This window comes from Mesoplodon mirus (assembly GCF_964341445.2).
Source record: "Mesoplodon mirus genome assembly, chromosome: 3".
NCBI classification, from domain to species: domain Eukaryota; kingdom Metazoa; phylum Chordata; class Mammalia; order Artiodactyla; family Ziphiidae; genus Mesoplodon; species Mesoplodon mirus.
The window spans coordinates 170,443,072-170,459,210 of NC_138978.1; the positions used below are offsets into that span (position 1 = coordinate 170,443,072).

The window sequence follows — 16,139 nt, forward strand, 5'->3', positions numbered from 1 at the left end:
CTCAAGAGGAAGTTTAGACCATGCTGACGTGAATTTTTAATACCGAAACTAGTAATTTCCACTTATAACGAGAGTACACTAGAGTAGGTCCATCTTTCCCACTGAATCAGAATTTTAAAACACCATAACATACACTCCTTAAAAGGGCAGAAGTTCTAACTTCATGGTTATAAAGTGTTAGAGATCACCAATTGTCTGATACTTCAAAGTAACTCTGTAAATTAGTGTTTCTCCTTAACTCAGCCTTAGAAAACTTCCATAAGATATCGATAATTAAATGTCTACCATATTTCTCGTTAGTGGAAGAACTACATCCACACTTTAGCCACATTACATGTCAAGTACCTAATCAACAGCAGAATCTTGCCAATTTTAACATCTACCACTAAATTTCAGCATTTAACTAAGTGTACAGAACTACGTTTCAAAATGCCCTAATCAATACAGAAATGCCAGAAAAAGGAAAATACGTCCTAGAATGAAATAAGGCATACTAAAATGGGAGAAAATCACATCGGTGGCTCAGTCCTAAATCAGAAAGATCTTCAGAAAGACTACACAGTTTTCGTTTCCCCACAATATTCCATTGGTCTACTAATAATTTTAATAATTACCTTATATCCTCAGGTTCTTCTGTTGCCTTGGGAGTGGTGGCCTGCTGAGGCTCAGTATGAGGATAGGGATCTGACCCCCACATCATACGAGGCTCAGAGAGGGAAATTGCATGATCTCTTGCAGAGCGAGCTATATGCTCAAATGACTCAGAGCTGCTCGGTGACCCTTCCATCTGGTCTCTTCTCATTAATGGCTTAGGAGGAATCATTCCTATACAAAAGATCAGAAAAAGATTGGGGGATGGGGTTAGGAGAACAAAGGAAACAAAATCATCATAGACGTAGAATCTACATTATTACTTAATTACTATTTGGACATTCTATATTTAAACCAAAGAAATACTTTTGGCAGGTAAAACTGATTAATTCAAAAAAATAATCAGTGAAAATTATATTGAGTTTTTCTGCGAATGAGATTTTTATCGTTGCTGTTAAATAGATTTAAAAATTGAGGAAGCAAAGCAAGCAAAACCGTAAGAACAGCCTATTTTACTTTAAAGAAAAGATAATGCCTATAAAAATCAGATAACAAGCACCGTGACTCTACGCATGTTAAACATTATGAGAATTACACCAAGTGATAAATTTTCAGAAAAACATTTTCTATAGAAAATCCCATTAATCTAGTTTAGTTGATCAATACGCTATAAATTATGCCTCTTAAATTTAAAATTTTCAGTGTAAATTTTAAAATAAAGATGTGATTCTTTTTTTTTTTTTTTTTTTTTTTTTTTTTTGCGGTACGCGGGCCTCTCACTGTTGTGGCCTCTCCCGTTGCGGAGCACAGGCTCCGGACGCGCAGGCTCAGCGGCCATGGCCCACGGGCCCAGCCGCTCCGCGGCATATGGGATCCTCCCAGACCGGGGCACGAACCCGTATCCCCTGCATCGGCAGGCGGACCCTCAACCACTGCGCCACCAGGGAGGCCCAAAGATGTGATTCTTGATCATATTTTTGTCACCTTTAAATTTTCCTCTGCACTGTCTTGGTACTGGATTATCTGGATTTATTCTGATAAAGACTGCTATTTTATTTGTTTTTAGCTAACCTATTAGGAAATCCAAGTGTTAGGCTGGCAAATGATAGAGAAAGTTGAAAAGCTGTAATATACAATATATGGACAAAATTCAAATGCTCAAACACCTGATGGAATAAAAACAATGTAGCGAATAACAGATATTAAAACTAAGATAGTAATTTTCCATCTGAAAATTTTAAAATAGTATTTGCAAGAGAGAAAACATATTTTCTCTTTGGTCTTACCACACTGTTGGTACAGTACCTGGCATTTAACTACTCTGTGCTGAGAGAAGACACACAATTTTATGATTAAAAAGTCCTATTTAAGTTCTTACTAGATTGTAACTCTCAAAGGAATTAAGACTAAAAACGTGGGGAAAATGAAAAACTCTGAACTTGCAAAACTGCAAGTGAGCCATGAGACAATGCCAACTTAAACTTACCAGGATGAATGGGTGGAATATCCATAGCAGGTCGACCTGATATCATTCGCGGATCCATGTATGACTGCATCATGAGCCACCTTGGATCAAAACCCATAGAAGCCAAATGCTGAGGGTGAGGCTGCATGGCCTGGTAAAGAGGTCTGTGTGGCGGTGGAGGGACAGCGCCACTGGATGGCTGTGAAGGAACCGTTTGTGGAAGCACACCTTGCTGCTGCTGCTGCTGCCACTGCTGCTGCTTCATCTGTTCCTAAAAAAAGCAGGACCCCACATCTGAGACTTTAGTTCCATGTGATAAATTAATATAATCAATCAGAAAACAGGCTTTTTTGAAACCTTGAGGGAAAAGAATTCCAAACACATTTGACAGTGAGAGGTGGCAAGATAAAAGAACAAAGAATAAGTTATGACATTTTGCCTTACACTTGACTTAAGCAACGAATCACTCATTAATTATACTAGAGAAACCACTTCCTAGAAAGGAAGATGGTTTCTATAAATGAGGTAGACAGAAAAAAGGAACGACACAGAAGTTTCACAGTAAAGCCCTTATCAACAAACTTTTACTAATTTAAAAGGAGGAAATTTTTCAGGGAAAATTTGTATGCTTTGTGTACTTTGAGTTTTATGTCAAATTATTTCTTATATTACTGAACAATAAACCTTTTAAATCACACATACAAGATAAAATGTTTTTATTGTTACCTGCTGCCGCTGGAATCGTGGTGGTAAAGACTTCTGAAACTGTTTAAAATAGCCAGATAATATAGCAGGCCGAGGCTGAGACCCTGATTCTGGTTCTGTTTCATGTGCTGCTTGTGTGGTCTCTTTTTCACTGCGATTGCTATCTCGTCTACTGAAAACTGGGTCATCTTCTGCCCAAAGGAAAGGTGAAAAATAATTTATACTCATCAACGACACTTGACAAATACATGGAGTGAAGTAATTAGATTGATATATTTAAAAAGTTAACAAGGAAGAAAGCATCCTTACTCTAAAACACTTTTGTATTTTAATATTGGTAACCATCAATGAGGTAACATTAGATTAACAAAACCCTAGACTTTCTCAAAGCTGGATTAAGACAGAAATCTTACATGCCCAAATGCTTTACCATACAAATGTCTGTATTTGATATTTTGTGATAATAAACCATTTCAAATACTACCTATTTTGCACTGATTCACTAAATATTAACACTACTGTCAACATTTACTTGGGGTTCTCTAGGACTTAGGTGAAAACACAAATGGCCTATAAATACTTAAAACAGAACACACTGGTTTACTTAAAAATTTTTTTGATCAGGGGATGTTATCTATAAAGAAAACTAATGAATCTAAGTCTGATGACAACAGAGTGATCACCAGCTATCTTCAAATATATAAATCATTATTCTGTGATATATTTGAAGATAGATGGTGATCACTCTGTTGTCATCAGTTTAAAATCATTATTTTATGTAAACGGTATCAATTATGATACACGAGAAGGAGAACCATACACATCCCCCCCCCCCACAAAAAAAAGTTCTCATCCCAAAGAAAACCAGAGCCTTATACATTCTAGAGAATGCCATTTGTCACAACTACAAAGTCATGCATATTATAAATTCTTTTCTCAGAGAATTAGGGGTGGATTTTAATGGGAAGCTAATGTAATGCCAATGGTAAAACGATGCAGTAAAGAATCACAAATCACATTTTGTCTGTATTACATTCAATATTAAAAATGTTAAAAAATAAAATATTAGAGAGAAAAGAGAGCCAAGTAGGTGCAACATTTAAAAATGAAATGGGTACATCTCATGATAAACCCAGCTAAAATTAAACTGCTATCAGAGAACATATAAAATGTGAATGAAAATAAAAGTGTCACTAAATAACGATTATTAAAAACAAAACCATAATTAATTATGTATATATAGTGGCTGCTGATGGTTAAATTAATTAATCAGGGTCATTACATGTATTCACTGGCAGAACTAGGACTAAAATGAATTTCCTTATTTCTAATCCATGGTCTTTTCTCATTAACTGTGAATGAGATTCCCTAAGGTTGTTCTCTTTCAGAATTCATCAATTTTAAAGTATACAAATGTTTTTCTGTGGTGAGAAATTTTACTTTACCTTTTTTGAGTGTTTTGAGCAAAGTGCTTAAGATATATAATAAAAGCCCATTATCAATATCAACTTATCTCTAGATGGCTTAATATAAAAATTTGTGAAATCTGGTAACTAAACAAATAATCCATATGGGCTGTATCTTATTTTTTTAAAAAAGTGAGATAAAACACTCTTACTCTTTTTATAGTTACATTAAGGACCAAGTTTGAAGGTAACCCAGAACATAGATAAAAACTTAAAGCAAAACTTTAAACAGCTTTATAACTTCAAGCAGCAGGGTCTTATAGAAAGAGCATGGGTTTTGAGGTAAAAAAAAATTTCAGTATTTCCGTAGCAGAAAATACACTGAAATAAAACTATTTCTATTTTAAATCACTGTGAACTCAAGCTATTCATTAAGACTGAATTTTACAGCAAGTTTGGAGCAAAGTTTTATTAATTAGAGTTTATAAGCCAAGTTGGGAAAGAACAAAAAAGCTGATTATAGCTAGCAAAGGCTTTGGATTTTTTTTGGCAGCACTGTGCGGCTTGCAGGATCTCAGTTCCCCAATCAGGGGTTGAACCCACGCCCCCTGAGGTAGAAGCGCGGAGTCTTAACCACTGGACTGCCAGGGAAGTCCAGCAAAGGCTTTTTTTCAAAAAGCATAATTACTGTCTGGGAAGCATATAAATGACCTACGGAAGCTTTTCTATTCACACTGGTAGAAAAACAAATATGAAATTATGAACTGAGTACAGTCATTTAATTATGACAATCCAAAATTCCCATTAACCTCTATTCAACTTAAGTTTTAGAGGTATTAACACATGTGAACAAATGAAATTTTATTTAGTAGTTAAATGTCTTGGAATCAGAAAGAGTAGGAGAAGAATCAGCATCTCTTAACTATGAAGCTAATACAATTTTGCAGACAAAATAGAATTAAAGGTCATCTAACTATACGGTATCTACAATAAACTCACTTTAGATCCAAATATATACATAAACTGAAAATGAAAAGATGGACAAAGATATCCCATGGAAATAGTAATCAAAAGAGAGCAGGGTGGCTACACTAACATGAGACAAAACTGACTTTAAATCAAAGAAGTTTTACAAGAGATAAAGAAAGTCATTAAATACTAATAGAAGGTTCAATACTGCAAGATACAACAATTATAAAACACTTATACACCTAGTAACAGACCATCAAAATGTATGAAGCAAAATACTGACAGAATTAAGGGGATAAATAGTTGCACATTAATAGTTAGAGGCTTCAGTCTTCCCTGGTGGTTTAGTGGTTAAGAATCCACCTGCCAGTGCAGGGGACACAGCTTCGAGCCCTGGTCCAGGAAGATCCCACATGCTGCAGAGCAACTAAGCCCATGTGCCACAACTACTGAGCCTGTGCTCTAGAGCCTGCGAGCCACAACTACTGAGCCCATGTGCCTAGAGCCTGTGCTCCACAACAAGAGAAGCCATCACAGTGAGAAGCCTGCGCACCGCAACGAAGAGTACCCACAAGCTTGCTGCAACTAGAGAAAGCCCGTGCGCAACGAAGACCCAACACAACCAAAAATAAACAAACGAATTTATATATATATAAATATAGAGGCTTCAACATTCCAATCCCAATAATGGCTAAAATAGCCACAGAGAAGATAAATAAGGAAAAAGAGGACTTAATAAACCAACTAGATCCAACAGACATATACAGAACACTCTACCCAAAAACAGCATACACATTTTTCTCGAGGGACATTTCCAGGACAGATCACGTTAAGCCACAAATCAACTCTCAAGAGTTAAAAAGACAGACATCATATAAAATATTTTCTCTAACCACAATGGAATGAAGTTAGAAATCACCAGAAGTAAGCCTGAAAAATTCACAAATCTGTGGAAATTAAGCAATACACTCTTTAACAGCCAAAAGATCAAAAAAGAAAAGTGCAAGGGAAATTGGAAAATACCTATGAGATGAATGAAAACAAAAGCACAACATACCAAAACGTCTGGGATGCAGCAAAAGCAAAGCAAAGAGGGAAATTTATAGCTATAAATGCTTACATTAAAAAACAGGAAAGCTCTCAAATCAGTAACCTAGAGTTACGACTTAAGGAATGAGAATAAGAAGAACAAACTAAACCCAAGGTTACTAGAAGGAAATAAAAACCACAGCAGAGATCAAGAAAATAGGAGAATAGAAAAATAGAGAAAAATCAATGAAAACAAAAGTTGGTTCTTTGACAAGATCAACAAAATTGACAAATCTTTAGCTGGGGTGGGGGGTGGGGTGAACTAAGGAAAAAAGAAGACTCAAATTACTAAAATTAGAAGTGAACATGGGGACAATACTACCAATTCTATAGAAAGAGAAAGGATTATGAGAGAATTATGGACAACTGTACACCAACAAACTGGATACCCTAGATGAAATGTACAAATTCCTAAAAACAAAAAATCTACCAAGACTAAGTCACAAAGAAATAGAAAACGTGAATAGAGTTTTAACTAGTAAGGAGACTGACTTGGTAATCAAAAATCTCACGACAAAGAAAAGCCCTGGACCTGATGGCTTCACTGGCGAATTCCACCAAACATTTAAACAACTAACATCAATTATTCTCAAACTTTTCCAAAAAATTGAAGAGGAGGGAACACTTCCTAACTCATTTACAAAGCCAGCATCACCTTGATACCAAAGCCAAACAAGAACACTACAAGAAAACTACAGACAAATATCTCTTATGAACACTGATGGAAAAATTCTCAACACAATACTAGAAAACAGAATTTAGCAGTATACTGAAAGTGTTATACACCGTTTACCAAGTGGGATATATTCCTGGGATGCAAGGATCGTTTAACATACAAAAATCCATCAATACATTACACACTGACAGAATGAAGGGAAAATAACACATGATCATCACAATTAATACAGAAAAGGATATGACAAAATTCAACATTTTATGATAAAAATACTCAAACTAGGAACAGAAGGAAACTACCTCAACATAATAAAATCCACTTATGAGAAACCCACAGCTAATACCACACTCAATGTTGACAGACAAAGCTTTTTTTGTAGGATCAGGAACAAGACAAGGGTGCCTCCTTTTGCCACTTTTATTCAACTTAGTACTGGATAATTTTGAGGGATTCAACACTGCAGTGGAGGAAGTAACTGCAGATGTGGTGGAAACAACAAGAGAACTAGAATTAGAAGTGGAGCCTGACATATGACCAAATTGCTGCAATATTACAATAAAACTTGAATGGATAAGGAGCTGCTTCCAATAGATGAGCAAAGAAAGTGGTTTCTTGAGATGGAATCTACTCCTAGTGAAGATGCCGTGAAGCCTGTTGAAATGACAACCAAGGATTTAGAACATTATTACATAAACTTAGTTTGGGAAGCATTGGCAGGGTTTGAGAGGATTGACTCCAATTTTGAAAGAAGATCTACTGTGGATAAATGTTTTCAAACAGCACTGATGTTACAAAGAAATCATTTGTGAAAGGAGGAGTGAATCGATGTGGCAAACTTCACTGCTGTCTTATTTTAAGACATTGCCACAGCACCCCCACCTTCAGCAGCCACCACCCTGATCAGTCAGCAGCCATCAACACTGAGGCAAGACCCTCCCTCACCCCCACAGCAAAAAGATCATGGCTCACTGAAGGCTCACTGATGGTTAGCATTTTTAGCATTAAAGTATTTTTAGGTTAAGGTATGTACATACAGCATATATATATTTTTAGACAGAATGCTACTGCACACTTAATAGTCTACAGAATAGTGTAAACATAACTTTTATATGCACTGAGAAACCAAAAAATTCATGTGACTTGCTTTATTGCCATATCTGCTTTATTGCAGTGGTCTGGTACCCAACCTGCAACATCTCTGAGGTATGCTTGTGCTCAAAATAAATGAAAGCAGGGTCTCAAAGAGATATGTGTACACTCACAGTCACATCAGTGTTATTTAAAATAGGTAAAACATGGAATCAACCCAAGTGTCCATCAACAGATTGGGTAAGCAAAATGTGGTGTGTGTGTGTACTTACATGATGATCAGTAGCCTTAAAAAGGAAGGAAATTCTGTAATATGCTATAATGGACGAAACTTAAGGACATTATGCTAAGTGAAAAAAGCCAGTTACAAAAAGACAAATACTGTATGATTCCACTTACATGAGGTACTGAGAATAGTCAAACTCACACAGAAAGCAAGCAGAATCACCATCCATGGAGGGGCTGGGGAGAGTTACTGTTTAATGGATACAGAATTTCAATTTAAGAAGATGAAAAGAGGGGCTTCCCTGGTGGTGCAGTGGTTGAGAGTCCACCTGCTGATGCAGGGGACACGGGTTCGTGCCCCGGTCCGGGAGGATCCCACATGCCGTGGAGCAGCTAGGCCCATGAGCCATGGCCGCTGAGCCTGCGCGTTTGGAGCCTGTGCTCCGCAACGGGAGGGGCCACAACAGTGAGAGGCCCGCGTACCGCAAAAAAAAAAAAAGATGAAAAGAGTTCTGGAGATGGATGGTAGTGATGGTTCATTATGAATGTTTTTAATACCACTGAACTGTACACCTAAAAATGGTTAAGATGCTAAACTTTATGTTACATGTATTTTATCATAATAAAAAAAATTACAGGAAAAAACATTTTAAAGTATCCAATAAAATTCAACCTTATCCAAAAAAAACTAATCACTTTTATTTGGATTACAGATTTTAAAAATACAAAAACATCCAATATCCACATGTAATATGAAGTCTTTTGTAAAGCTTATATAAAGACAAACAAGACTATCATACCTTTGTTACAGCTGTTTTCACTTTCTGGTTTTTCTACCATAGGCTCTAAAGTAGGTTCTTTGTGTTCAATTTTTTCCTCCACTTTCTCCCTTTCTTTCTTCTCCAACTCACATTCTTTTTCCTGTTCTTTCATCTTCTGCAGTTCTTTTTCCTTTTCTTGCTGCCGTTCTAGTTCTTTCTCTTTTTCTTGCTTTCTTTCTTTCTCCATTTCTCTCTGTTTTTCCTGTTCTCGCTCCAGTTCTTTTTCCTTCTCCTGTTGCCTTTCCCTTTCTTTTTCCCGCTCCTTCTCTCGCTCCCATTCTTGTTCTTTTTCAAGTTCTTTCTCACGTTCTCGTTCCTTTTCTCGTTCTTTTTCTCGCTCCCTTTCTCTAATTTCCTCTGGAGAGGGTTGTTTGTCCACTATGCCAAGCTTTTCGTCTAATCGTTTAAGCTTCTCTGCACATGCTGCTTTCCTTTGCTCTTCCATTCTTCGCTCTTCCTCTTCACGCCGTTTACGAGCACGTTCCACTGCTGCAGAAAGTTCTGACTGTTGTCTTCTTCTTTGCTTCCATATTTCATCTTCATCTGGGACCTGTTGCTTAGGGGGGAAAGGGCCTGGTCTTCCAGGTACTGCCTGTCGGTCTGGAGGAGGATGCTGAAACATTAAGATAAATTATCAGATGAGTATGACAACAAAGGATATATCATAGACACGGAGCAGGAGCAAAATTCTCCAGTGTGTCAGAAATTTTCCTGAAAAACATACACGTTAAAATGCAAATAAGTAACAATGTGGGGAAAATAGTAAATCCAGTTAATTTTTGAGAATAATTAATCCAGCCATCTAATAAATATTTACTGAGCGTGTGTACCTATTTACCGTGCCAGACATTATTGCTCACTCAGTATTTGCTGAATAAAATTAGAAGTTGTCACAACATGAATTTCAAATTTAAATTTAGAGACAAAGGAAACTTAGAATGTGAGTGCTTTAGCAGGAACTTCCAGAGATGGAATGCCTAAAGAGGGAGAAAAGAAGTCCATAAAGATGCAACATGGCACCACATGAGCCCTGAGAAGATTGAGATACAGTTACAAGGAAAGAGCACACAGTCAAAGATGCTAAGTGAAGGACATAGAGACATTGCTGCTGCTGACATGCCAAAGGAGAGGAAATTCCTAAAAAGCAGCTTGGGTAGAGAGAATTCTATCTTTAAACTGAAAGATCCAGAAAGGCTTATCTAGATCCCCTGGTGGAGAATGGGAGGATGACCTGAGAGGCTGAGTTTTAATGATTTAATTTTCAACTAACGTGTTCTAAAACAATTACTACAAAGCCTAAAAATGCCAGCAACTTTGCAAAGACAAGCAGGATGAAAAAAGCACATGAAGAGCTGCAATATCAAGGAACTAAAAAATTTGTTTTAAAAATATTGATTTTGGGGACTTCTGTGGTGGCGCAGCAGCTAAGAATATGCCTGCCAATGCAGGGGACACGGGTTTGAGCCCTGGTCTGGGAATATCCCACATGCCGTGGAGCAACTAAGCCCATGCGCCACAGCTACTGAGCTTGCGCTCTAGAGCCCACACGCCGCAACTATGAGCCCACACACCGCAACTACTGAAGTGCACATGCTCTAGGTTGCCTGCGTGCCACAACTACTGAGTCCATGTGCTGTAAGCCTGCGAACCTAGAGCCCGTTCTCCGCAACAAGAGAAGCCACCACAATGAGAAGCCCATGCTCAGCAACGCAGCCAAAAAAAAAAAAAAAAGATTTTTAATAGTATTAGGGTGAAGAAACCTTAAAAGCCATATAATTAGTCAGAATCCGTACAAAAGAGAAAATAATGATATGGTGAAAACACTGAACTGAATACTAAAAGCAAAAAACCCAAACAAACCATGAATCCAGACTCTACCATTTACTAACAGTGCTGTCTTAGGCAAACTGTTTTAATCTCTCTGGTATTTACTTACTTCATCTATAGCTTGAAAGACAAACTGCAAAAACAAAGTAATTATATAAACACACCTAATTTACACTGTAAACTCAGAGTAAGCATTTTTTAAAAAGCAACTTCATTGAAGTATAATTCACATAAAATGTGATATATATATTTTAACTGTATAGTTTGATGAGTTTGGACAAACGATAAACTTAGGTAACTACTGCCCCAATCAACATATAGAGCATTTTCATCAGTCCTCTGCCTGCATCCCTGACCTCAAGCAACCAGCAATCTACTTCTGGCAGTATACAGTAGATTCTGCCTTTCCTAAAATTTCACAAAAATGGATACATCAAGTTATATTCTGTTTTGTATCTGGCTTCTTGCGTTCAGGGTAATGGTTCTGAGGTCACTGTGTGTAGCCGGAGTTTACTCCATTCTATTGCTGCATAGCATGGCATCATAGGCATATTGTTTCATCTGTGGACGGACATACGGATTGCTTCTAGTTTTTTTTTAACTAGAAATAAAACAGCTATGGTCATTCATGCCTAAATCTTTGTGTAAATGTATGTTTTCATTCCTCTTAGATGAATACCTAAGAGTGGAACTGCCAAGTCATATAGTAAATATGTGTTTCACTTTATAAGAAACTGCCAAACTGTTTTCCAAAGTGATTACAAGGTTTTACAGCTCCACGAGCAACATATGAGGGTGTCACCTGCTCTGCATCCTCCCCAATATTTGGTGTCATCAGCCTTTTAAATTCTGGATGTGTAACAAAATTTCAATGTGGTTTTACTTTCCGTTTTCCTGCTGACTAAAGATACTGAACATCTTTTCATGTGCTTATTGGCCACTTGTATACCTTATTTTATGAAGTGAATGTCCAAATCATTTTGTTGGACTTTTTGTCTTATTATTGACTTGTAAGGGCTTTTAAATACACACACACCCCCATACAAGTTCTTCATCAGATGTATTAATATTTTTCCTGTGATATCTTTTCTTTGCCTTAGAGATGTTTTTCAAAGTCCAACTGATCGATTTCTTTTTTCTTTCTAATTCTTGCATTTTTTGTCTTATCTAAGACTTTTTGTTGGCCCAAGTTCATAAAGACTCTCTTCTACATTTTCTGCTAGATGTTTTAGTTTTAGCTTCTATGTGTAGAGAAATGCTACAAAGAGCATATTCAGTGGTTAAAAGGAAAATGACTGGTGGAGGTGACGGTGACGGTGATGGTATGTGCACTGTCATTGTACAGTGAGCAGGGAAGGCCTGTGCGTTGTTAATACCTGAGCAAAGAACTCGATCGCAGTAAGGACCTCAGAAACAGTCTTCTGGTTAGAGGCAGCAGCAAGTAAAATGTCTTGAGGGTAAAATTAAAACAAGAGCAATAAAGCCTGTGTGGCAAGAACAGAGAGAGAGAAAAGTAGATGAAATCAGAAAAGGAGACAGAAACTTTAAAGACCATGAAAAGAACCTGAGCAAGGAATAACCGACCTAGTGTATGTATGTATGTATGTATGTGTGTGTATACATATATAGGTAAAACATATACATGTAATATAAGATATATAAATATATACATATTTAAAGTTATATCTGCTATAGGAGAATTCGGGGTGGAGGTAGTGGGTGAGAAGGCAGCAAGACAGGAAAACAAGACGACCTGTTAAGTCCAAATGAAATATATCTGGTGGCAGCAAGTACTCAGTATAGGAATATATTCTAAAGGTAGAGGTGACAATTTGCTGATAGATTAGGTTGGATGTAAGGTAAAAAAGAAGAAAGATATAAGAGTGACTTCTATGTTTTAACCTCAGCAATGTCATTATCTAAGATAGGGAAGACAGTAGCTGAACTGCCTAAGTGTGGGTGGGGGTTGTTATGGTTTGGACTATTAGCTGTCAGATATCTACCAGAGATCCAAGTGGAAATGCTGAGCCGATTGTTGAATACATGACGTTCGAAGTCAGGACAGAGCTTTAAGGGCTCGAGATACTTACTGAGTGCCATCAGATGATCCCCCAGGGAAAGAATATAGTTAGAAAAAGAAATGAGAACACAGCCCTGAGCCCTCCAACACCCAAAGGTTTAAGTATAGGAGGTCCAGAAGGAATATAAATTTTAAAAAGAGAACAAAACAGTATGATGTCTCAAAAGCAACTTTTCAAAAAGTTTTAAGAAGGATGGAGGGATGAAAAGATTAACTATGTCAACTGCTGCTGAGATTAGTAAATGAATACAAGAGAACTGTATTTGGCAAGATGGAACAGTCTTTACTAACCTTGATAATAACAGTTTCAAAGGTATAGTGGGGAGATGAAAGCATAACTGGAGAGGGTTCATGAGAGAGAAAGTGAAGCCAGTAAGTGTAAACAGCTCACTAGAACAAATTTGCCATGAAGGGGAACAGAGATACAGGTAGGAAACTGTGGGGACATGGAGTGTAGTGGGAGTTGAAGAAGGGCTGGTGTTTAAAACTTTTTTTTAAAGATGAGAGAGAATATTACTGGTAACTGATAGAAGATGGGATCCAGAGAACAAGCAGAAGCGTTGTCCTCAGGAGCAAGGGCAACAGGAAAAAAGTCAGACCAGGAAGCGTACTCAAATGGGAAGAAGAGCTGCTTCTTATTTTCTTAGAAAAATTAGGAATATGCTCATCAGCTGAGAAGGAAGAGGGACAGGCTAAAGAGGAAGACGTGCAGGAGCTACAAGGTAAAGTCAACAACTGTTTCATAAAAATTATAAATAAGAAACACACAGAGGACGTTTCCATTAAAACAAATAGGGTGAATAATACATACAGACCATTAACAAGCATTTAGTTAAAATTTACCTGCTGTGCAAGCAACTTTGGAGGTGGTGGCAAGTGTGACGATGGTCCACGTTCCTATTATAAAGAAAAGGATTTTTACAAAGTAAGATTAAAAAAATCTACTTGAAGTATTTCTGACTGCAATGTTTTTCAGTGAGACCAAAAGACTGCCAAAAGTAAAACATCTTTATCCTTTTCTCTTTTTAAATAAAAGTACATCAGTCTCTACAAAATAACTTTATGTTCTATACAAGCACTCAGCCATTTTAATTAAGGTTACAATCTCAAATTAATTTTGTTAAGAGTAGAATCTTAGTGCACAAATTCTAGAGGTCTAGTCCAGGTAATCTGGCTGTGAAGAAGTATGCCTGTAATTTCAAATTTTTATTTTACGTAAGCACAATTCTTTTTCTAATGGCAAACTAAACCTTTCAAATTTATATAAGGAAAAGAAACATCTAAAACATTGGAACCAGATATATAGAGACTATTCACTTGCTATGATACATATCAGTGTCACACACACGCACGCAAATCAAAACATCAAGATATGGTCTGTATTTTTCTATTCTTTTATCATTCCCCATTATTCCAGTAAGTTAAAAGTCACACAAAACACAGATTTTATTTTTAAAAAATCCTTCTTTTCCAGAATTCACAAATTTATTTTCCAATGGCTAACCAATGCCTTAAGAATAAAATTCAAGCCTCTTCTATAGCATACAAGACTTAACGACTACTAGTTCTTACATAGCTCTCTTACTCCTCTCCCATGTCAAACTGTTGGGGACTTCTTGATTAGGCCATGCTTTACTATACTTCTCTACCCTGAACATGTTCCCACTGCTTGGAATCACCCTTTTCCCTTTGTTTACTGGCTAATTCCTGCTTCAAGTATCAAGTCTTTTGTGAAACGTTTTACATAGAATTTTCTAAGAACTATGTGCACCCTATCATGGCACTGTTAGCTACTTACTTTTAGCTCCCTGAAGGCACCAATTCCTCCATCTGTTTTGTATGAATTCAACAAATACATGCTGCGTATACTATGAATTACTTAAGTAGGCTCTCTGGAAGATAGCCCTGTTAAATTCTCACTTTGCAGTGCAGTTCTTGCTATATCTTTGAGGTAGGATCAAGTGTATTTGTTGCCCACATACTTCCCCCTTTTTAACAACATTCTTCAAAATGGCTCAGACTACATAGATTTCTCTACTCCCTAGTGTGATTTCCCTACTCAGATAACATACAATTTCACACATGAATACTAACTAGGATTTACAAAGCATTCAGTAAACTATAAAGCACTTCAGTTATGTTAGTTTGGAAAAACAATTTATCCCTCCACTCTGACATGCCCAAGCTGCTATAAGAAGGAAGAGTGAAACTTTAGTTTCTACTTGATAATTTTAGCTACTGCATTGATAATTCCTGTTAGTATGCAATAAAATTATGGTTTAGGTCTAGAGCTATTTAAGAAAAAATATATAGTTCCCATTTCCTAAGTCTTTTTCCAACTAACTCTATGATGATGAGATCAATTCATCCTTGTCACTTGTCTGCAGTGACAAGAATCTCCATGAGTCCAACAAACCTGATTAAGTGGAGGTCCTTTCCCATAGGGACCTTTTGCTACTGATGGATGGGCAGGTATCTGAGAAGATGACTTAGTGTTGAAAACTTCATCTGCTTCTTTTCGGTTTTCAGTGTTTACAGAGGCTTTTGAACCTTGATCCTCACTGAAGAATCAAAACCCAGGTGAAATAAAAAATAGAGTGGACAGAATGTACCATAAGTAAATGCATTTTCTCAACGTAAAAAAGACATTATTTCCATACAATTTCAGGGGAAAATGTATCAAGGAATGAGATGGTGTTGTAACCTAGCAGTGCTAATTTATTCATTCAAGAAATATATGCTATATATATCTATAATGCGATGGGGCCTGGGCTTGGCCAGGTTATCACCACAAGATACAAGATGCGATATAGTACTTACCAAATACGGACACTCACACTTGACACACAATATGATTCCATCACTTTCTATTACCCCCACCCAAAACTCTCATCTGAACACAACTGAGTAATAGTCCAGATAATTAATTAATTAATGTATTCTAATTTGTTCTGATTTAATGAAAAAGAGAAATCAAACTACAGTATTTTAGTATGCATCTCACAACTGATCATGAAACAGCAGTGTATTACAACACTATGGCTGAAAAATTATACCAATATGTGCATGCAAACTCCTGTTTATCTTAAGAGCCCAATTTTTATGTTACATAACCCATATATTCCTGACTCTGATGCCCCTATATTCCAGAAAAAAAGAGAAAAAGCTCCTATTTTCCAAGACCTTATTGCTCCTT

General features: G+C 36.8%; 1 protein-coding gene across 12 annotated transcripts in view; it reads right to left on the minus strand.

Moving 5' to 3' along the window:
* PRRC2C (proline rich coiled-coil 2C) overlaps positions 1-16,139 on the minus strand; it is a 96,162-nt gene that overhangs the window by 42,732 nt on the left and 37,291 nt on the right. For all 12 annotated transcript variants that reach the window (XM_082615445.1, XM_082615442.1, XM_082615449.1 and 9 more), the window contains exons 10-15: positions 15,360-15,504; positions 13,787-13,840; positions 9,016-9,649; positions 2,783-2,952; positions 2,078-2,327; positions 615-825 (exon numbers count right to left, since the gene is read on the minus strand). In XM_082615445.1, coding sequence (XP_082471571.1) covers positions 615-825; positions 2,078-2,327; positions 2,783-2,952; positions 9,016-9,649; positions 13,787-13,840; positions 15,360-15,504 — 1,464 coding nt within the window. The remainder of the gene's footprint in view (positions 1-614; positions 826-2,077; positions 2,328-2,782; positions 2,953-9,015; positions 9,650-13,786; positions 13,841-15,359; positions 15,505-16,139) is intronic.